General features: G+C 51.3%; 1 protein-coding gene across 4 annotated transcripts in view; it reads right to left on the minus strand.

Moving 5' to 3' along the window:
• Positions 1-20,928, minus strand: part of TRAPPC12 (trafficking protein particle complex 12) — a 120,461-nt gene that overhangs the window by 19,927 nt on the left and 79,606 nt on the right. For 3 of the 4 annotated variants that reach the window (XM_030921516.1, XM_010357906.2, XM_010357905.2), the window contains exons 7-9: positions 18,463-18,535; positions 15,788-15,861; positions 11,111-11,209 (exon numbers count right to left, since the gene is read on the minus strand). In XM_030921516.1, coding sequence (XP_030777376.1) covers positions 11,111-11,209; positions 15,788-15,861; positions 18,463-18,535 — 246 coding nt within the window. Of the gene's footprint in view, positions 1-3,897; positions 5,160-11,110; positions 11,210-15,787; positions 15,862-18,462; positions 18,536-20,928 lie in introns of those variants that run through there. The other variant, XM_030921515.1, reaches the window with a different exon arrangement.

Genomic DNA, 20,928 nt, shown 5'->3' on the forward strand with positions numbered 1-20,928 from the left:
GGCTCCCTGATACGGCCCTCAGCGGAATGCCTGCGTCTCCGGCATTAACTAACGTCCTGTTAAACAGGACCGCTGTGACACTGATCTGAAGATGGTTCAGCTCATCATCAAGACTGACCAAGATTAACATGTGCTGGCGGCTGCGGCAAGTGTTTCAAACACGGCTCGCCTGAACCTCGCAACAGCCTGTGATGCAGACGCTGTCACGAGCTTCGCTTCTAGATGAAGAAGTAAGGCTTGGAAAGACGAGACAATTTTCTGAGGTCACACAGCTACCACAGAACAGTGTGGGGTCAACACCCAGGCCTGCCCAAAGCCCAGACCACGTGCTGATCCTACGCACCGCAAGGCCTCCGGAGGCTGGCGTGGGACTTGACTGAAACAATGCCTTACAAGAAGATAACAGAGAAATCTTGGGATATTCTTTGCTATCCACTGATCTTCTTGATGATTAGAAAGTAAGTTGACATTTTCAGAATTATTAACATGTTATTAGGATATAAAATTCTACCGATTTCTAAAAGTTAGGAGCAACTGAAAAAATTAAACATAAAAAGGCAATTAAAAGTATTCCAGAATATGTAGAAAACAAATCAGTAAAGGACACTATAAAAAAGAAAATACCATGGCTGGGCATGATGGCTTACACCTGTAATCCCAGTCCTTTGGGAGGCCAAGGTGGGAGGATCGCTTAATTTCAGGACTTCAAGACCAGACTGGGCAACAAAGTGAGACCTTATCTCTATTTAAAAAAAAAAAAAAGAGCCAGGTGTGGCCGTAAGCACCTGTGGTCCCCAACTACATGAGAGGCTAAGGCAGGTGGATCTCTCGAGCCCAGGAGTTCCGCAGTGAATCCTAACTGTGCCACTGCACTCCAGCCTGGCAGACAGAGCAAGACCCTGTCTCACAAACAACAACAACAACAACAACAAACAAAAAATAGTGTACAAACTAATCCAGAAAAAGAAAAGCATAAACAGAAATGTAAAAGTAGAAACAGCTACAGGCAGAAAAAGGAAACTGAAATGATAAGAGCACTGTCTTTTACTCCATGCAAATCCATGAGAAAACAGGGACAAAGCAGGTGGCTTTCTAGAAAACTCTAAATTAAAAAACCTGTTCCCAGAAACACAGAAAAATCCTCAGGCACACAACACTAAGGCAGACTAATAAGTTATGAAAAGCACACAGCACACCTCATGTGCTCAGCAAAGGCAATTCTTAGGTGAACACTCAAACCTTCAAGGAATAAATCATTCCATATTACTCAAAGGTTTTCCAGGGAGGGAGAAAGACGGCTTCTAACCTATATGCCGCCATATCCTTTTGAGATGTCACCTGTGCACACACAAACCAGACACAAACATCACTCACAAACACAAAAACCCGGGGAAATGCCACCCCTGTTGGTGGGAGCTCCAACCTATTGGTTCTGAGTTTAGGAGCAACACATCGTTAGTGTTCCTGTGGCAGAAACTAGAACCATGCACTGGGTCCGGCTCCCCACTCCCTGGGCGCTGTGATGGTTAATAGTGAGTGTCAACTTGAATGGATTGAAGGATGCAAAGTGTTGTTCCTAGGTGTGTCTGTGAGGGTGTTGCCAAAGGAGTTGAACATTTGAGTCAGTGGACTGGGAGAGGCAGACTCACCCTCAGTTTGGGTGGGCACCGTCTATAATCGGCTGCCGGCGCAGCGCAGCCAGAATAAAGCAGGCAGAAGTTGGAAAGAGCAGACTTGCCGAGTCTTCCAGCCTCATCTTCCTCCTGTGCTGGAGGCTTCCTGCTCTCGAACATCAGTCTCGAAGTTCTTCAGCTTTTGGACTCTTGGACTTACACCCGTGATTTGCCAGGGGATCTCAGGCCTTTGGGCACAGACTGAAGGCTACACTGTTGGCTTCCCTACTTTTGAGGTTTTCAGACTCGGGCTGGCTTCCTTGCCCCTCAGCTTACAGACAAGCTATTGTGGGACCTCACCTTGTGATCGGGAGACAATTCTCCTAATAAACTCCCCTTCATAGATTCATCTATCCTATGAGTCCTGTCCTTCTAGAGAGCCCCGACTCATACAGGCACTGAGGGGTGGGGGTGCCGTGGGACCCCACTGACTTATTTTTCTTAAGTCAGTTTAAGAAAAATCCCTGCCCTTGGTGCCTTAACACCTGGAGATCCTACCACTCTGGCCTTGGGTGGGGTCCTCCCCTCCAGCAGCAACCTGGAGGGCACAGGTTGCAGACGATGGGGCCACAGGAGAGGGCAACCTGGGTCCCAGAACACTGCATGGAGGGAGTGCCCTGAAGAGCTGCTGGACCCCTGGGACTCTGCCAGGGCAGGAGAGGCCACTGTGTCCCAACCCAGTGGATCCCATCTTGACCACTCTGTTCTCCACCTGGCAGCCCTCAGGACGGTGAAGAGCACTCCCATTCTCAGCTCTTGCACCTGCTTCTCTGTCACAGGTTTGGGATTCCTCACCACCCTGGTGGCACGGAAGCCACTACAGACGGACAATGGCCATTTCAAAGCTTTCTCAAGGCGGACTGGCCCGCAGTCCATAGCTGTGAGCTGTTGAGTGGAGAGGAAGGCGAGAACGATTTTTCTCTGTGGTGTGGGCATCAGATGATTTTAAACCATCCAAAAACAGCACAGCTATGTTAACAGCCACATAGGTTGCTAGATGACATCGAATCCGTCGTCAGCTAGAAACCCCCGTTCTTTTCATATTTACTACTGATCAACTTCAGTCACGGAAACATAGGTCTGAAATTGATGCAGAAAACTCATTTCAGCTGGGCCCAGTGGCTCATGCCTATAATCCCAGCAATTTGGGAGGCAGAGGCAGGAGGACTGCTTGAGGCCAGGAGTTTGAGACCAGCCTGGGCAACATGGCAAGACCCCATCTCTACAAAAAACTTAGCTGGGTGTGGTGGTGCATTCCTGTAGTCCCAGCTACTCGGGAGGCTGAGGTGGGAGGACTGCTTGAGCCCAGGAGGTCAAGGCTGCAGTGAGCTGCATGTGCGCCTCTGCACTCTAATGTGGGTGACACAGCAAGACCCTGTCTCAAAAACACACAAACAAACAAAAAAACCACCAAAAAACCCCTACCCAAAACCAACATAGAAAACTTGTTTAGTCTAAATTTTTATGTTATAAAACATTCTTATATTTTAAAGCTTATCAGAAAAACTGTTGCATTCCAACTGGGCAAATCCCCTCAGGCTAATGTACATACACCAATAAAAGATGTGATCTGTTTCAGAATACCCTAGCTTCTCTCCCATGTTTTTCTTGAGTTCTCCTTCACCAGCTCCTCTTCCCCACCCGCCGTCGTGAGCACAGCAGAGCCGGCCCCAGGGGTCCTCTCCTTTCCTCTGACCCCCGCTCACCTGCTCTCTCTGCAGAAGCCGAGGGCCTGCTGGGAACCAGGCAGGCTGTCAATGCATAAATTAGGCTGCATCCGTGCAGAAGCCTCCTCTACTACACAAGCTCGACCTTGGCTTCCTTCTGTCCTTGTAGAATCCAGTGTGAGAAGAATCTTGCTAAGTCAGTTTAAGAAAAATCCCTGCCCTTGATGCCCGTAACACCTGGAGAGCCTCCCACTCTGGCCAGCTGTCAGCAACGACCCTATCAAGCCTGCTTGGCCAGAGACCCCCTGTTGATGCTTCCTCTGGGTAATTTTCCATCCACTGACCCTGACCCTGACCCTGGTTGTCAATTCCCACCTGTCCTCCGTGAAGTCGGAGTTGAGTCCAGTCTCTTCCCTTCTGCATGCTAGTGCCATGCATTGTTTTTTTCTTTAGCAGCTGTAAGAGCTCTTTATAGATTCTGGATGTAAGTCTCTTGTCAGATACAGGATTTGCAAATAATTTCTCCCATTCTGTAGGTAGTCTTTTTACTTTTTCTTTATGGTATCCTTTAAAGCACAACAGTTTTTAGTTTTGGTGAAATCTCCTTTACCTGCATTTCCTTTTTCCTTGCACTTTAGTGTCACATCAGGATGATGAGGCCTGACAGGGTGGCAGGGGCTGGGGGACGTTCTCCCCACTCTTTCCCTGACCGTAGCCAGCACACTCCACGGCTCAGGGTGGCAGCCAGAAGTGAGTCTCTTCTTTTTCTGTTTGAATGTCTCTGTTGATCTATGGCTGATGTACAGGAACCTGCATGTCTTCAGACTGTACAACCTGAGGGATTCTGGTACGTGGCTGTGTGTGTAAAACTACCCTCCTGGTTGAGACGGTCGGTGCCCGCATCCCTCCTGGAGCCTGGGGTCATGCCCCTCTGTAAAACATGCTCAAGTCTTTCTCAGCTTAACAGTGCCTCCCTGACCCTTCCTTCCCCTCTTCCACCTCAGCGTCTCCCCACCCTGCCCTAGGCCCCTGTCCTCTGGGAACTCAGTCAGAGGTGACCTTGGTTCTTGCTGAGGTCCTCTCAGCCATAGCATTGAGTGGTCCTGCATCCCATCCCCCTTCATCCTGCCTGGGGCAGCTGGTTTATCCCAGACTTCCCACCACTCCTGCAGTGGCTGAGGCTTTCTCCTGCCTGATCACTTTGGGCTCTGACCTTTGGTCCAGGACACCGAGGCCTGGGACTCGCCACAGACACTGCAGAACCACCCTGCGCTCAGCTGCCCCAATGCCAAGCACAGGCCCCTCATCTGTGCTCCGCTGCTGGACTTGCACCTGTGCACCACAGCTAACCTTCCCACTCCCAGTGAGGGCCCTCTGAGTCCCAAGTCCCAGTGAGGACCCTCTGAGTCCCAAGTCCCAGTGAGGACCCTCTGAGTCCCAAGTCCCAGTGAGGAGCCTCTGAGTCCCAAGTCCCAGTGAGGACCCTCTGAGTCCCAAGTCCCAGTGAGGACCCTCTGAGTCCCAAGTCCCAGTGAGGACCCTCTGAGTCCCAAGTTCCAGTGAGGACCCTCTGAGTCCCAAGTCCCAGTGAGGACCCTCTGAGTCCCAAGTTCCAATGAGGACCCTCTGAGTCCCAAGTCCCAGTGAGGAGCCTCTAAGACCCAAGTCAAGAGAGTCTGAGGAGGTGGAATCTAAGTTGCAGTGAAGTAATTTTAAGAAGTATGAATATAACGCTTCTTCTGTTTGAAGATCGATTGCTTCTGCCCTTCCTTAATTTCGATTATGTGAGAAACTCCTCTGGAATACAAGTGTCTCCAATCTCGCTTACAACACAGATTTCTTTCAGAAGTGGAAATTCCTATGGGCCCCACTCTCTCTTCTCCTAACCCCAGCCCTCTTTTCGTGTGGAGGTCCCAGTGCTCTACAGGAGGCTCTGTGTGATGAAGATGAAGGGACGGTGGAAATGCTCAGAGCAGGCATGTGAGTTTTAAACACGGCTGTCACCTGGCTGGAGGGCGCGCTGACAGCTGGCAGGGAACGTGGCTATGACAGTCCCGCCTGCAGGATAAGGCCGAGGTGAGATGGATCCTCCCCTATATGCAGGCATTAAATCCCAAGTACGATTCTGTCATTGGAGCCAGGGTTTCCAGCTGTAATGTGAACAGCACACAAACTGAATAGGTGACCCTTTGCCCAGTGCCCGGAATCATCCTCTGAACCTCTTGGAAAGAGCAAGGATTGCTATTCAAAAGTAGAATATGTTTTGAAATATTAAAATAGAAAGTCTGCTGCTCGGGGCCCTAACACAAAGTGAGGGCATCTGTGCCATTCTTGTATTCGCCAGTGTATCTTCTCGTGTGAAATGGCAGCTGCTGGTGTGGTGAGTGAGTTTCCTATTTTTAGCTCGCATATTTTAGAGGCACCTACATTCAACACAAAATTTTAAACACAAAGAGGAGGTGCAGTGTCAGTGGTCTCAGCCCAACTGTGTGGAATCATCTAGAACCTTGCTGTCCATCCACCCCTTTCACCTCTGTCCGGCTGGGTCATCTCTGGAGTTAGCATGCTTCCTTTACAGCACGTTTTCCCAAAGGTGTCTGCATATTTTGTTTTAGTAAAATCACTTTTTTCTATTTCCACTCTTTAGAACGAAAATGGAAAATACTTCCCTTTCGATTGGTGTTTAAATTTAACAGTGCTCTTGTTTAAATTTTCCCAAACTCAGAAAAGAAAAGTGGCTGTACATGTCTTTCTCAGACTCTGCTATACACACTCACGCACACACAGAACAGAAAGCTGAGGGCGGAGGTGTTCAGCCCACTCTTTTGCCAAGTATTAGATGACCTAAACATTCAGAGACGTTTGAGGTTGCTCTGTTACTGATTTGGCGACGGCACTGGTGGAGGCAGGATTGGTCTGCTTTCCATGGGAAGATTCACACTGCAGTGTGCACTGCCAGCTGAGAGGGTGATCAGGACACACTGCAGACAGCCCAGCAGGAACAGCGGGGACAGCACGCAGAGCAGGCCATCATCTGCCGGGGTTGCCAACCACGCAAAGCAGCGCCCTGGGACGCTGCCCTGGAAGAATGGCCTTTTGGCTCGGGTCCTGGGGAGGGCATGTCAGCTTCCTTGTGGAATAGGTCGTTCTTAGGAGCTTGACATCTGCCTTCCCCACGGAGCGGCTCTGCCTGTGCTCCCTCCTTGCTAGGGCTGATCTGGAAAACCACAGTTCTTGGAGCAGTGCCAGGGAATGAGCAGAGTGGGCCCAGCTACGTGGGTCCCTCTGCCTTTGTGCTTTGCCAAGCGTTTCCCTACCTGCTGGGGACCTTTCCTAGCTTTCTCCCCGAGACCCAGCATCAACGCGATGCACACCTCATCTCCAACCTTCAGTGCTGATGAAACACGAATCCTCCTTGGTCTGGAGATAGCATTCAAGATTGCAGAAAATACCGAGCCTCCCTTGTATTTCCATGCACATGGAGTAGAAACTTTAATCTCAGGGAAACCAAATCAGTCTTATTCCATGCGTGATTAGCTTTGTGTTATATGACTTCAGATGTTACAACATGATTCGTAAGGGACGCTCATGGTTGCTGCTGGCTGCCTTCCCCGATTCTGCCCATTTCCCACCTGTTAGGGGTCCTTTCAAGGAGGAACCAGGAGGCCTACATTCCTACTCTTGCAGGAGGGGCGCCCCCGCGGCCTGGGCCCCCAGAGAGACGCATGCACGTAAGACGACGGTGCCTGAGGAAGTGGAAGGAGGCCGTGTAGGGGACCTGGGTCTTCAGGGTGGGGACAAGACTCTGAGAGGCCAGGAAGAGCTGGCAGTGCTGTTCTTCCTGGGGGGGCCTCTGCGACGTGCTAGGGCATCCTGGCTTCCTGGCCCTAGAAGGGCCTGTCTCTGGGCCCTTGTGAAGATTCCCTGTACTACTGTCTGTGAATAAACTTTCTGCTTATATCAGTCACTGTGGATTCCACGGACTGCAACCAAAACCTCGTCCTGTACTTTCTAAGCACCTTCAGTATTATTTTATCATTTGAGGGACGGTTACTAATATACGCGTTTCTTATGAAATGTCCCCCTCTGATATCCTGACAGCACAGCACACAGGCGCTGAGAGTGTATGCGATACTTCTTTGCTTCTGTACAGTGGCACCAACTCATTTCGGAATGGCTCGCACACAGCCAGTTTAGAGACCGTCTAATGAAGATACAGGTGCTGATGAGGTGCTTCAGGGAGAGCAGCACTGCGGGAGCTGGAAAACAAACGTGCTTTCTTGAAAGTGATTCTCTGAGGGCTGTTCCTCCAAGAATCGAACCACGGCTGAACACGTTTGAGTGTAAAGTGCTCACTCAGTGCGCGTCCCTTCGGAACAGAGCCTGCGCTGGCTTTTACGTGGTCACTCAATTTGAGTTCTTACTCCTTAAAACAGAGTGGAGTCAACTCTATCTACAGTTAGTTCAGTTTCTGCTGGACTCGAGTCCCAGTTCAACCCCATCCTGTCCTGCACTGCTGACCTCACATCGCCATGATCTGCCCCCACGTGGCATCTTCCATCCTGTGCTGAGATGCAGTGTTGGGGGTGAGTAGGGTGCACTGGCAGGAGCTCTGAGGCTGGCGCGTGGGGTATGAGTGTCCGGATGCATGCGTGGGGACACTGCTTTTGCCCCTTCCTACTGCCCAGCCTGGAGGGGCCTCGTGCCCATGTGTGCCCTGGAGTCACTCTACAGGGTGGATGCCCCGCTGTGGGAGTGGGGTTTCCAAGGGCAATTCTGAGCACATGCACTTTTGCTGTGATCTGGGAATGGCGCCCTTACACTTGGATCTGTGAGGAAACGGAACAAACACACCCCATCCTCAAGACATACGAAAGACAGCAAGTCACACTTACAGTGCTCCTGGCACGTCCCAGGCAGGACACAGAGGATTTCACACGGATAAACTTCCTCATCTACACACGACGATGACGACTGTTTACCGCAGGCGGTTGTTGGGGGGGACCGACACCATGAAGGTGAAACAACCTGCTCAGAGCCATGTCACAGCCACGTCAGAGCTATGTCAGCCTGAGCCGCTGAGCCGGGGTCGGGTCTGTCTTGTTCCAAACCCCAGCTCCTGAGCCCTGTGCTTTTATCCCCGTAGATGCCTTGGGGAAGAGGGAAGGGAGAGTTTGCTGAGAGAGCTGGGGTGACTTTAGAGAAGTCCTTCCAGTGAACTCTCAAGAATGAACAGGGTTTGCACAGGCAGAAAGCAAAGGGAGTTCTGAGCAGCAGGAACAGCCCACGAGAGGTAAAAGCAGCAAGGGTGGCCCCGTCTGGGCAGCAGCAAATCAACCGTCTGGTGGGACTAAGGACACAAGACGAAGAACACTGGGCTGGAAAACATTAGCTAGGGCTCTGAATGGGAACTTTGTAAGTGTGGGCTCAGCTGACAGGCCCCAGGGCCCCAGCAGGAGCTCTGACCAGAGACGGCAGGGTGGAGTGTACTCCAGGAAGGCTAATGGCAGCTGCACACAGGACGGGGCACGAGGGACGTGCTGAGATCTCTGGCAGCTCAGCACCACGTGTACACACAGGGTCCCGCCCCTGCAACCCTCTGCTGAACCCAGCGGAGATGAGGAGGCACAAGCCCCAGCACAGGAGAGGGCTGGCGACACAGGCGGTGCACCCAGGAGGGTTTCAGAATGGGTGGGGGTCTGCTGTGTGCTCGGGCACCCACTGGGCTGACATGTGGTCGTTCTTGCTGATCGCAATGGCGCTCTCGGGCCTCGACTCCCACAAATGGCTATGTTCTTCTAGGGCAAAACCTGCCTGCTTCACCCTTCTTCCGAGATCCAACATCTTCAGACAACACACTGACCTGCCGGAGCAGGGACTTCCAGGGGCTGGGTTTTCTGTGTGTGCAGATGGCAATGCAGCGGTCCGTCGTGCGAGGCTGTCTGAGAAGTTCTGTAGCACCCATGGCACAACGTCTTCAGAGATATCCCAAATGGCTAAGTACTGCAATCTCCATTTCCTTTACAGAAACAGAATTCAGAGACTTTGCTCTTCAGCAACAATACAAATACCCAGGAGTGAGGTCTGATAAATAATTTGCAAGAGGTGCAGATGGAACAGTGCTTGTGTGGGGCGTCGGTGAGTCCAGTCGGCCCAGGTGCTTCCATTGTTTTCTCCATTCTCCTTTGGCAAAATCTCTTGCCCAGTCACAGAGCCGCTGTCACCTCCCTGGGTCCTCAGGACAGCGAACGCCGAGGGCTTCCCTCACAGCCCGTTTAGCACATTCCGTGCGCCAGACGGGGCTTACATCACGCTGTGGAAGCTGAGCCTCCCTCCTGAGACTCCAGTCTCACTGCCAGAGCCCTCACTGTGGTCAGGCCAGTGGCTCCCACTGGAAGGAGAAGCACTTCCAGATGCAAAAGCAACTCAGCATCTACTTCTCCAACTGTGCATACTATGCCTCTGAAATAAAATTTCCGAGATTGTCTCCAGGGTAGTGAGGAATCTGAGCAGACCAGGGTACTATTTTACCATGATAACCAGGGGATAATGATACACGTCAGGCACCCTGGAGATCCCAGCCACATGGAGCTTTCTCACACAGGCGACGAGGGTTGCTGCAAGCATCCCAGGCAGGCAGGAGCCGATGCCCATGGTGGCAGCTCACGCGTCACGCATCTGTGCCTGCTCTGGATTATTCAGTGACAGTCATCTGCTGTGCCCCACCACAGGGGCCCATGGACGGGGCTGTCCTCCAACACTATCTGGTGTCCCGTGTGGATTTCCACAAGCAGGCAGCGTGCAGGAGATGTGTGCACATGTTCCTACGTGTGTGAGTGCGTCTGTGAGCAACTGTGTGGGGGAGGAGAGGACCAGCTGTTAGCTGAGAGAGTGCAGGCCCTGAGTTCACAGAGGCCCTGTTCAAATTCTAGCTCCCCCGTTATCTATGTGGCCTCCTGTCGCTGGATCTCACTTTATCAGGAGACCTCAGTTTGCTGATCCATAAAACAAGCTAGTCACACCATGAGGTGAAATGCTCAGCACAGGGCCTGGCTCACGGTGAGTGGGTGCCTGTGGAAGGTCTGTGCTGCTTCTCCTTCTTCTGCAGTCCCTTGCTTGTGACTCCTTTCCTGGGCCCAGGTTTGGGACGTGACCTCAGAAGACTGAGGGTGGAAGGGGCGGAAGCTGCCCTGTGCTCAGCCTGCAAGGGTGAAGGATTGACAGGGATGTGGGCAGGACTCATCTCTTCCTGTGACCTCCCTGTCACCAGATATCCCAGGAAAATGCATTCCAGCTTCAAGGACATTCTTAGCAAAGGGGGTCCTGTCCCAGCTTTGTGCATTATTGAGACCACTGTTCAGTCTGGACTTTGTCCAGCAAACATGATTCAAGGGTTCTTCAGGCAAAATATCAGCAAGTGACTATTACGGGCTAAGCTGAACTAAGATTCCTCACGGTTCAGTCAGCGCTTTTGTAACTGCAGCAGGACAGTATCTAGAGTAACTTGTTTCAGTGCGGCTGCGATGACACTTTCTGTGGGTTCACCTTTAGCAACAGGCACAAAAGCCAGTAGAGCCTCCCATAGTCCAACCAGAACCCCTGGAAAGCACCCCCCTTTTCATGGTCACACACATTGGAATTGGAATATTTTCTGCAGTCTTTCTTATATTAAAATGATTAAAAGCAAACAGTCGCACATCCAAGCAAAGAACTCCTATCATAAGGCCCTTTGCCTGTTCCTTCGGGCTCACATCTGAGCGTGCCACGTACCTGCAGGGAAATCCGGCCGATACCGCCCAGCAGCTGGGGCTCTTGCTCTGGGTAATACTTGATAACCGAATGGTATGCCTCCACAGCAAGCACATAATCCTGCGGGAAGAAAAACCCAGCGTACCTCAGAGCTGAGAAAAGCACTGCGGGTTTCACACGTGTAGAAGAGCACAAGCGTATACAGACGCGGTGTGGAGAGAGGACACCCTGACACACGCGCTGGCGGGGAACTGGAAACCAGCACGTGGTGCTTGGCTGTGAGGGGGCGGCTGCTCTCCCAACTGCAGTCAGGCCGGGATTCTGAGCTGTGTGCATCGCGCAGGCGGGGTCCTGCCTGTCATCGGGGGCTGTTGGGGTTTAGCTGGGCCTGAGGGTCTGTTTCCTGCTTCCATCTTCTAAACAGCAATTCCTATTTCACTTGGACCGCACCTCTCTCTCCTGACACAGTTACTATGTGAATAGGCGAACGCTGTCTCATCTCCATCCTCCAAATACATAAGCCAAAGTTTTAAAGTGTCTGTTAAACTTTTCTATGCTAGAAACTAAGGTCAAATCTTTAAATGTAGAGAAAACCCACAAAACAACTTTGCCGAGGCTGAGGATGGCAACGGGGGCCACCCTTGCAGAGCAGAATGCGTGAATGTCGTCTGCTCTCTGTGGCACGCGTGAGACCCTCCCGTTTCGGAGACAGCTACGGGGGGACATTTAGGAGCGCTGTGCCAGCTGCCGTGCTCAGGGCATCTGCTTTCTGCCAAGAGCCTTTGCTGGATCCCTCATCACTCTGCTCTGTCTGTGGTGGTCTGGCCCGCGGCCCCTCCTCAAGCACAAGGCCTGGCAGCACCGTCTCACTGTCCGTCTGCCCGCTCATGCCGGCCCATCGCAGGCACTTGGTGGATGCTGAGTGGACCCAGTCCCCCTTTCCAGGTGTGAGCAAAGCAGCCTCAGTGCAGGAAGGTCTTGCCAAAGTCATGTGGGACACAGTGGTAGCTTGTCTTAAGTCCCCAACAAACTCGGGCTCTCTCTAGTATGACAGTGATCGCCACATTTACTGAGCGAGCTCTGTGCAGCAGGCCCTGCACTAAATATTTCCCTGCATTCAAGCACTTAGCTATAAGCACACGGTCAGCAGTAACGATGGCCACCAATGGTGTTTTCCTTCTTTCTTATTCATCGTAAAATCCCAGAAGGTACTTTTATTTATTCTTCTACATGTTCCATTTCCTCCAAACTGGGACTGGAGTTACTAGCTTGCTAATTGGAATGTTACAAAGAAAGACAAGTACAATTCCAGTTTGGTAGGAAGGAAAAAAAAAACCCAAAAAACAAAAAGACTCTCCAGTCTAGTACCTTCGAGTACAGCTCATTAAAACTCATTTTATTCCAGGCCTGACGCCCATGAGGAGCCAGACAGCACATGCCTCAGTCTCCTTTCCCACGCCTTCCTGCTGCCTGTCTCTGCCGTCTAGTTGTGCGAGTGTGAGCGTGTGTGAACGTGCATGTATGAGCATGAGAGCGTGTGAGCGTGTGTGTGAACGTGCGTGTGAGCGTGCGCGTGTGTGAGCGTGTGTATGCGAGCATGTGTGCGAGAGTGTGTGAGCGTGCGTGTGTGTGAGCATGTGTCAGTTCCCTCACACAGAGGAGGGCTTTGTGACCTGGCATGGGGGCACTCGGGGTGGCTGAGGTTGCAGCTGGGATGGACATGGCACCCTTGATGCAGATGCGGGGCCTGCACATCCTGGGCTGGTCCTGATCGGACAAGTTTAGGGGAGCAGCCCTGCCTTCCAACAGGGGCTGCATCCTCCGGCTTTTCCCATCAGGGAAAATGGCCAAAAGCAGCTCTTTAGAGAGAGCTTAACCTACTCCCCAGATCACGTAGATTTGGCTTTGTGAAGGACATGAATGACTTGCTTCCAGGGACAAGCCTATTTTAGCTCAATCTTCACCATTTCTTCTCAGCAGCCACACGTGGTTTACTGGCTGTGAAACTAGATTTACAACTGTTCTGCAACCAGAAAGGACTTGTGCAGTCTAATTCCAGCAAGACGGAAGGTAGCTGATGCAGCTGCCTGCTCCTTTCCATCATGTGCGGAGCCATGGTGGGTGGTGATGTGCAGACTGGCGAGCTGTGGGGACACCAGGAGGGAAGTAGACTCCCAGGGGCACCGGGGGAGGGGGGGCCCAGGCCACCTAAGGTGGCAGGCACCTGCATCCATATGGTCTGCCAGTGCAGGTGCCCTAAGGCTACGGTGAGGCCTAAGGAGAGGAAGCAGTATTTAAAAAGTGAAGATAGTGACGTTTTCAATGCTTTATAATACGTGCCACTGTGCATTATAGCATATCATGCAGATTTATCCAGGGCTAAAACATATGAATACATTTCATTGTTAAGAAGTTAAATTGATATTTATTTCACTGTAATAAAAATGTTATTCAAGATAATTAAACGGCTGATTAAATAACTCATTGTTAGCCCATACACATAATTTAATTAACAGGATACCCCCTTATTATTAAGACCACACACTGTTGCAATACCCTGTATGCTCACTAGATGGCAAGAGAGTGCATCGGCTTGGATTGGCTTTAATTGCAACATTTTTTTACTCCTTTTTTTAACTCAGGAAAATGAAAGCTTAAGCTGAACTTTCAAATTAAATCACGTCCATTGTAAAAGTATTTTTGAAATGCAATAATATGTTCTGTACTGAGTCCCAGCAATACAGGAGGAAGACTCCCATTTGGAGCCTGGTGGTGGTGGTACTACTACAGGGCAACAAAGAAAAGCCCCCTCCATCGTTTTCTATTAATGTGTCTTAAAATGCAAATAAAAGCCTGCCAGGGGAATAGGGAACTTTCCTCCCTGGGGAGTTTTAGCCCCATGATTAGTGAAACACCAGTCCTGTGAATTTATAATTGGTTCTTCATGTCTTTGCATAAGAATGTTCCAGCAAGCTGGTGACTTTCAGGTGAAGCCGATAGTACTCTCAGCGGGTGGAGGCCTACTGTGGACCGCCCAGACTGCCAGGTGGGGTGTCAGGGCTGGCCACAGGCAGCACTGGGAGAATGGCCTATTTTGGGGGGTAGAGGGGTCAGGCCGGGTGCTTCGGGGTCACCTGGTTGCTGGCCCAGCCTTGGGTGGTGAAGAGGCCACCTCCCGCCTTCCAGCACGGAGGCCCAGGGCAGGGGAGCGGGAGGGCCTACTTTTCACTCCCACTCGGAGGTGGGCAAGCCCTGCTGCAGAAGCCAGAGGGGGCTGGAGAAGGGAAGGGGGGCGGGTGGGAGGAGGGTGAGGACCAGAACAAAGTGACCGTGCGGGCACCTGACCTCAGTGGGAATATCTCAGGGGTGGCTATGGAAGAAAAACGTGCTCCGAGCTACTTAAAAACCGTAATTTCCTTTATCCAGTGTGCTGAAGGAGAGGAGAGAGCTGTGTGAATGTCAGAGCTGGGAGGAATTTCAGAGATCTCAGATCTATGCCCTTATTTTTAAGGAGGACGCGGAGGCTTTTGCAGCAGTGCGAGGCTGCGTCACGGTTGCTTGCTACAGAGGACGAACAGGATGCCCCGAGTCTCCTTGTGCGTCCAGCCCGACGCAGCTGCAGAAACCCAAAGGCAGGGGCCCTGCGCTGGGCACTAGGGCTGCACTAAAGCCGGGGTGTGTGCTGCACACCTTCCTGACGGAATGCCTGAGCTGCTGACGGTTGTGAATCTACACCCACACCCAGCCTGCTCGGAGCAGTGCCCCGGGCCACAGTCACCTCTGGGGATGCTGCAGGGTCCGTGCATCAAGCAGGGCTGCCACTTCAGGGTTCATGACAGAGCCTGTGAGCACAGTTCTCCACCTGGTAAACTGTCTGCTCTGCCTTGCTGAAAATCAAACTCAGGAATGACCTTGGCCACATGAAAGCCGCATGGGTGTGGGAGGAGTTACGATCGCTGTCTTAGAACAGCCCAGGAGGTGTTATGAGCACTGCTCAGGGGCTTCTGCTGCTAGCTGATTCCTGCAGCAGCTCTCAGTATGCACAGCTGGCTGCAGGGCCACTAGCTCCACACAGGGCACCCTGACGCCCAGTGTGGGAGGTAAGCCAGGCGTGGGGTGCATTCCAAACAAAGAGAGGAGCCAAAAAACACCGTTGCACAGGCTAGCGAGAGCCAGGAGACACAGAAAAACAAATGACAGCCTCAGTTCAGCTCCCTGATTTCTAAGCTGTTTCCTGGGGGCTGAGAGCTCTGGGGTGACGTCCTAAGAAGGTCTTGTGGGGAAGCTTGTCTTCAGGTGTTGTGAGCATCAATCACAAAATCAAAACCAAGAGGCGAAAAAAACACCCTCCATGAAGACAGGGAGAACAAAGGACACCTTCTGGGGATGGAATTCAGAGAAAAATGGGGGAAAATGAACAATGCTTTAAATTAAATCATTTAGACCCACGTCTCAATAATGAAATCTGATCATGTAAACTGTACATTCTGTTGAAATTTCTCGCAGTAGAAATGAAAGTAAATATAGCCCCGTAATGTGTCACTGGGCTCCCTGTGAAGCCAGTACTTAGCTGGCTTCTCTGCACGGCTACACCGGCCTGTCCCTGCCAGCATCTATTATACCACCGGCTCCCTCACAGCTCCCACTGACATACCCTCTTCCAGATCCCATGGCGGCCCTGCTCGGCCACCCACGTACCTTCATCAGGAGCAGACAGTTTGCCATGGAGTACATCACCCGGCCCAGACGTGACCTCCACAGCCGGACAGAGGCTGCAAGGTAAGAGCAGCCTGTGAGTGCACAAACACATGTGAGGTAAGAGCAGCCTGTGAGTGCACAAATACATGTGAGGCTCTTTCTAGCCATCCATTATTGGGTCCTGTGAATTCTAATTTAACTTTAAAAGATCCCTCTTGCTAACACCACTGGATTTCAGCCTGGAATGCTCAATATGCTGCAGGCTGCGCTGAGGCAGAAAATACGGCACTCGCTTTGGGACCAGAGGTGTCTTTGGGAAGAGACCCTCGGCATCAAGAGAACCAGGAGGGCGGCTGCTCAGCATCAGCCCAGACACGAAGCCGAACGGTCTGACCGGAAGCCCCGTTTCCAAAGCCAGAACCCTGAGAAAAGGAGCAAAGCTGCCAAAAACGACGACATTGTCTGTAGCTCGACAAGGCCAGGAGGGCCACTGGCCAGGGTGGCTGCCAGCCTCTCACAGTTGACCTATGGGAGGCCACCCGGAGGGCCCTACCCGTGCCCAGCCACAAGGCCTCCCCTGCCTCCCGGCCATGGGCTGCTGCAGATGACAGTTCCCCCAAGGAGTGCCACACCCTGGTCCAGAACTCAAGTGGCTGGCACATTTCGCTGGGGACTTGGCACTCCCCTGCAGCCAGCTTCCTTCCCTAGCACCTGCTGCCACACGGTGGCTGACCGCGACCCTGAGCCTGGCCCGTCCTTCCCTGCTCTCCCTTGCACATTCGTTAGTTAGCAGCCATCCCTCCACTGATTTCAAACCTTCAGGGCCCATCTCTTCTAGAAGTTTCCAAACTGGCTTTGTGGACTTGCTGGGGTCTGCAAAGGCCCCTGGGAGCTGCCCTGGGGGAGGGCGGGCTGACCAATGGCACCTGTTTATTACTGGGTTGGCCAGGGGGAAGGCGCAGGTTGAGGACTGAGCTCATCTGAAATGAGTATGTTATCGACAGGCAAGCTGAGGTCCAGAGAGGACAGGGACGTTTCCATCTGACCCCCTGTCCAGTGCTCCTTGCGCCTGTACTGTGCCCACTTCCTCTAACAAAAGTCCACACCCCAAGTGTGAAGTGCCAAGATGCCACCCTGGACAGCACCAGTCCCTGGGAGCACTTCCAGCCTCCCTCATTGCTGGGCACTGGGAGCCGCGTGTCCCCGGCCGCCTCTGAGGCTGTGATTTAGGAGGCTGAAGCTGACCTTCCTCCCACAGCTGGCACCAACTGTCCACAGTGAGACAACAATCACCTAGAAACGATGTGTATTCAGTGTGCTTCAGGAGAACACACAGAAACTTAATTGCTAGAATTAAAAACTTAACTCTCCTTGCCTTTCAGCAATTAAAAACACATGAGCTGCTTATATTCCCCTTGTACCATTATTTTTGTGAAAAGAAATTCTGAATATCTTCTCTTAATGAAGGTAAAATATGGATTATCTCAATGAATTGCATATTTATTCTGATGATCTTTGCAGTTTCCTTTCCTGCTCTAAATCCTCCCCTACCCTCCTTACAAATGCTCATGGTGTAACCTTTTGTTAGATTTCCAGGAACAGCCTTCTGCTCTCTGATAACTACATGCTCATTCCCACCAAAGCGGGAGCCCCACAAGGGGTAACATGACTGGGTGCCAAGAATGCTGGATGGGACATCCAGGAGCAGATGGCAACGTCTCTCCTTCAGACCTTGTCACTCTACTTTCAATTAAATTACTGAAAAGAGAGCGCACAAGTGCACACACAAGCACACACCACACCCACACCACATGCCACAACATGCACATTCAACGTCCACCCACCACACACACACCTCACACATGTTCAGCTCACACCAGCCAGCAGCTCCCCAGAAACCCCAGCACACCTGCAGAAACAGAGACCACTCGGTCTTGACTTGGGCTGCACACCGAGTAGGACAGAAGCTATGGGAAGGAGGAGATGACCAGGCAACCAGGCCTGTGGGGAGATGCTGCCACAAGCAGTGAGGGAGTGAGGCTCAGCGGGGCTGCCCGGGAGGGAGCACTCAGGCCGGGTTTCCAAGCATGATCGGAAGCTCACTCCTGGCTAACGCACTCCCCAAGACGCAGCCGGCATGGCCTCACTGTGCGGATCGGCTCATGTCATGGCCTCACTGTGCGGATCGGCTGTCAACCCACCCAGTACCCCAGGGGTTTTCCACTGCTTCAGGGAAACCGCCCAGCCCCCTCAGCCTGCCCCCAGGCTCTGGGCAGCGCCCATCTTCCACTCCTGCTCCTTCTGAACCACCCTCCCGAGCCTCTGTCCCTGACGCGGAGTCCTCTCTGGGCCCCTTCAGCTGGGCTGGGTTCCTTCCTCACACCCACTCAGGCCACCACTCGGGGTGCCAGGTTCCGGGCCGTGTGCTTTTGTGGTGAAGGCGAGTCTTCTCCCCGTGTGCAGGGTTCGGGTCTGAGGCTGCACGGTGCACCCACAGCATCACCCAGTGATGTGCCTGGCTTCCCCAAGAAAGGAGTGAGTGGCAAATGCATGAATGGATGTGTGCAGTGCTGACCACGAAAAGGAAAGGAGAACAAGAGGAAGCGAGAGGCTTTGGACTCAGTCTCTCAGTGACGTCCGAGAAGCATCTAATCAGCAAAGGCCGGCCGACCCACCTTGTCTGCCCTCCTGAGTCACGCCGCTCATGGCCCCATCTTCTGCGAAGCCTTGCTCCAAATTGGCCAGGATCTGCAATCATTCCAAATGAGAAGGACAAAATCATGGGAACCAATTTTTGTCTGAGACTTTGTTATAATATATTCTCAGTACAGCAAATTTCTCTGGATGAAAACAATTTGTCAAGGGATGTTCACACATATTTTTAAAAAATATTAAAACATTTGATATTTTATTTTAAATTGCAACTTCATTTTAGATTCAGGCGGTACGTGTGCAGGTTACCTGGGCATACTGGGTGATGCTGAGGTTGGGGGTGTGACTGAAGCCATCACCCAGGGAGTCAGTGTGGGGCCCAACAGATTGCTTTTCAGCCCTTCCTCCCTTCCCACCCTCCCCCGACTGGCAGTCCCTGGTGTCTATGTTTTGCTTCTGTAGGTCCACGTGAATTCAATGTTTAGCTCCTACTTATAAGTGAAAACATTCACTATTTGGTTTTCTGTTTCTGTGTTAATTCACTTAAGATAATGGCCTCCAGCTGCATCCACATTGCTACAAAGGACATGATTTGGTTCTTTTTTTATGACTGCGTAGTATTCCACGGTGTATGGGCACCATCTTTTCCTTACCCAGTTCACCCACAGGGACACAGTGTAAACATCCCCAGTCCCTATGGCTGGCGTGACAATGAACAGGCAGGGACTCTGCTCCCAGCTGATGGTGAAAGTGGTGTTTATGATGTTCTTGAAGTATCTGCAGACATCATACATAGGGAATATGTTTTTTAAGAAAAGCATCAACCCTGTAATCCCAACACTTTTGGGATTGAGTGATGGCTCAAACCTGTAATCCCAACACTTTGGGAGGCCGAGGCAGGCGGATCACTTGAGACCAGCTTGGGCAACATGGCAAAACCCCACCTCTACAAAAATACAAAAAATTAGCTGGGCACGGTGGTGTGCACCTGTGGTTCCAGCTACCTGGGAGGCTGAGGTGGGAGGATCACTTGAGCTTGGGAGGTCAAGGCTTCAAGGCCGCAGTGACCAGTGATTGCACCACTGCACTCCAGCCTGGGTGACAGAGTGAGACCCTGTCTTTAAAAAAAAGCATCGAGTATGTCACATGAGAGTGGTGATGACCCTCTGTGAAAATGTCAGTCTCATTCCCACAGAGCACTGTGCTAGTGGCCTTTTTAATGTACCAAATACGTTTTGTGCAACAGGTCACTTTCCACAGTTTTTATTGCTTGGTTTGTAACTTTTGGGCACTTCTTTTGTGTTTTGTCTTCTCTGAAAGCAAAGCTGCTGTTGCTGCTGTGATCTGGGTAGAGAATTTAGATCATGTTGCCAGTTAACACTCCCCACATGACCCGCCCCAGGAGGTGAGGATTTCTGTTTGTCGGACTCCCTGATCTACACATGCTGAGGACGAAAGCGGCCTCTCCTCACCTGCAGGGGCCATTACTTAACACAAACTGGAGAACAGCTTGCTGTCAACACAAAGAATTTTTCCTCTTAACCGTTATCTTGGGCTACCTCGATGACTCAGAGGACAACATGGGGTTCAAAATGGTAATCTTGAAAAGACTCTAGCCAGTTTAAACTAGGTAAAACGGCATTCTTCAGGGAATCTGTCTTCTAAGGGATGATCATAAGAACAGAAACTGACAAAAAGGAAAGGCTTGGTGTTCCTATGAAATTAACTTCCCTCACCCCTTGTACACAGTTGGTGGGAATGCAAATCACTGCAACCACTACGGAGAACAGTTCGAGGTTTCCACAAAAAACCAAAAAATAGAGCTACCATACAACCCAGCAATGCACGCCTAGATACACACCCAAAGAAAAGAAAGGAAATCAGTCTATCAGAGATCTCTGCACAGCCGTGCGCGCTGCAGCACTGTCCACAACAGCCAAGACATGGAAGCAGCCTAAGTGTCCATCAGCAGACGAGGGGAGAAAGGACTTGCTACGTATACACAATGGAGTACGATTCGGCCATAAAAAAGAATGGGATCCTGTCATTTGCAACAGCATGGATGGAACTGGAGGTCACTGTGTAAGTGACATATGCCAGGCACAGAAAGACAAACATTGTATGTTCTTACTTATCTGTGGGAGCTAAACATTAAACAGCTGAACTCATGGAGATGGAGAGCAGGAGGATGGTTACCAGAGGCTGGGAACAGTAGTGGGGGATGGAGTGGGGATGGTAACGGGTACAAAAAAAATTAGAATGAATAAAACCTAGTATTTGCTAGTACAAGGGTGACTATAGTGCACATTAAAAAAATAACTGAGGGAGTATAATTGGTTTGGTGCAACACAAAGGATCAATGCTTGAGGGGTTGGATACTCCATTTACCCAATGTGATTATTACGCATTGCCTGCCTGTATCAAAATATCTCCTATAACCCATAAACACCTACTATGTATCCACAAAAATTAAAATTTACTAAAAAAAG

This window comes from Rhinopithecus roxellana, chromosome 17, assembly GCF_007565055.1.
Source record: "Rhinopithecus roxellana isolate Shanxi Qingling chromosome 17, ASM756505v1, whole genome shotgun sequence".
NCBI classification, from domain to species: Eukaryota; Metazoa; Chordata; class Mammalia; order Primates; family Cercopithecidae; genus Rhinopithecus; species Rhinopithecus roxellana.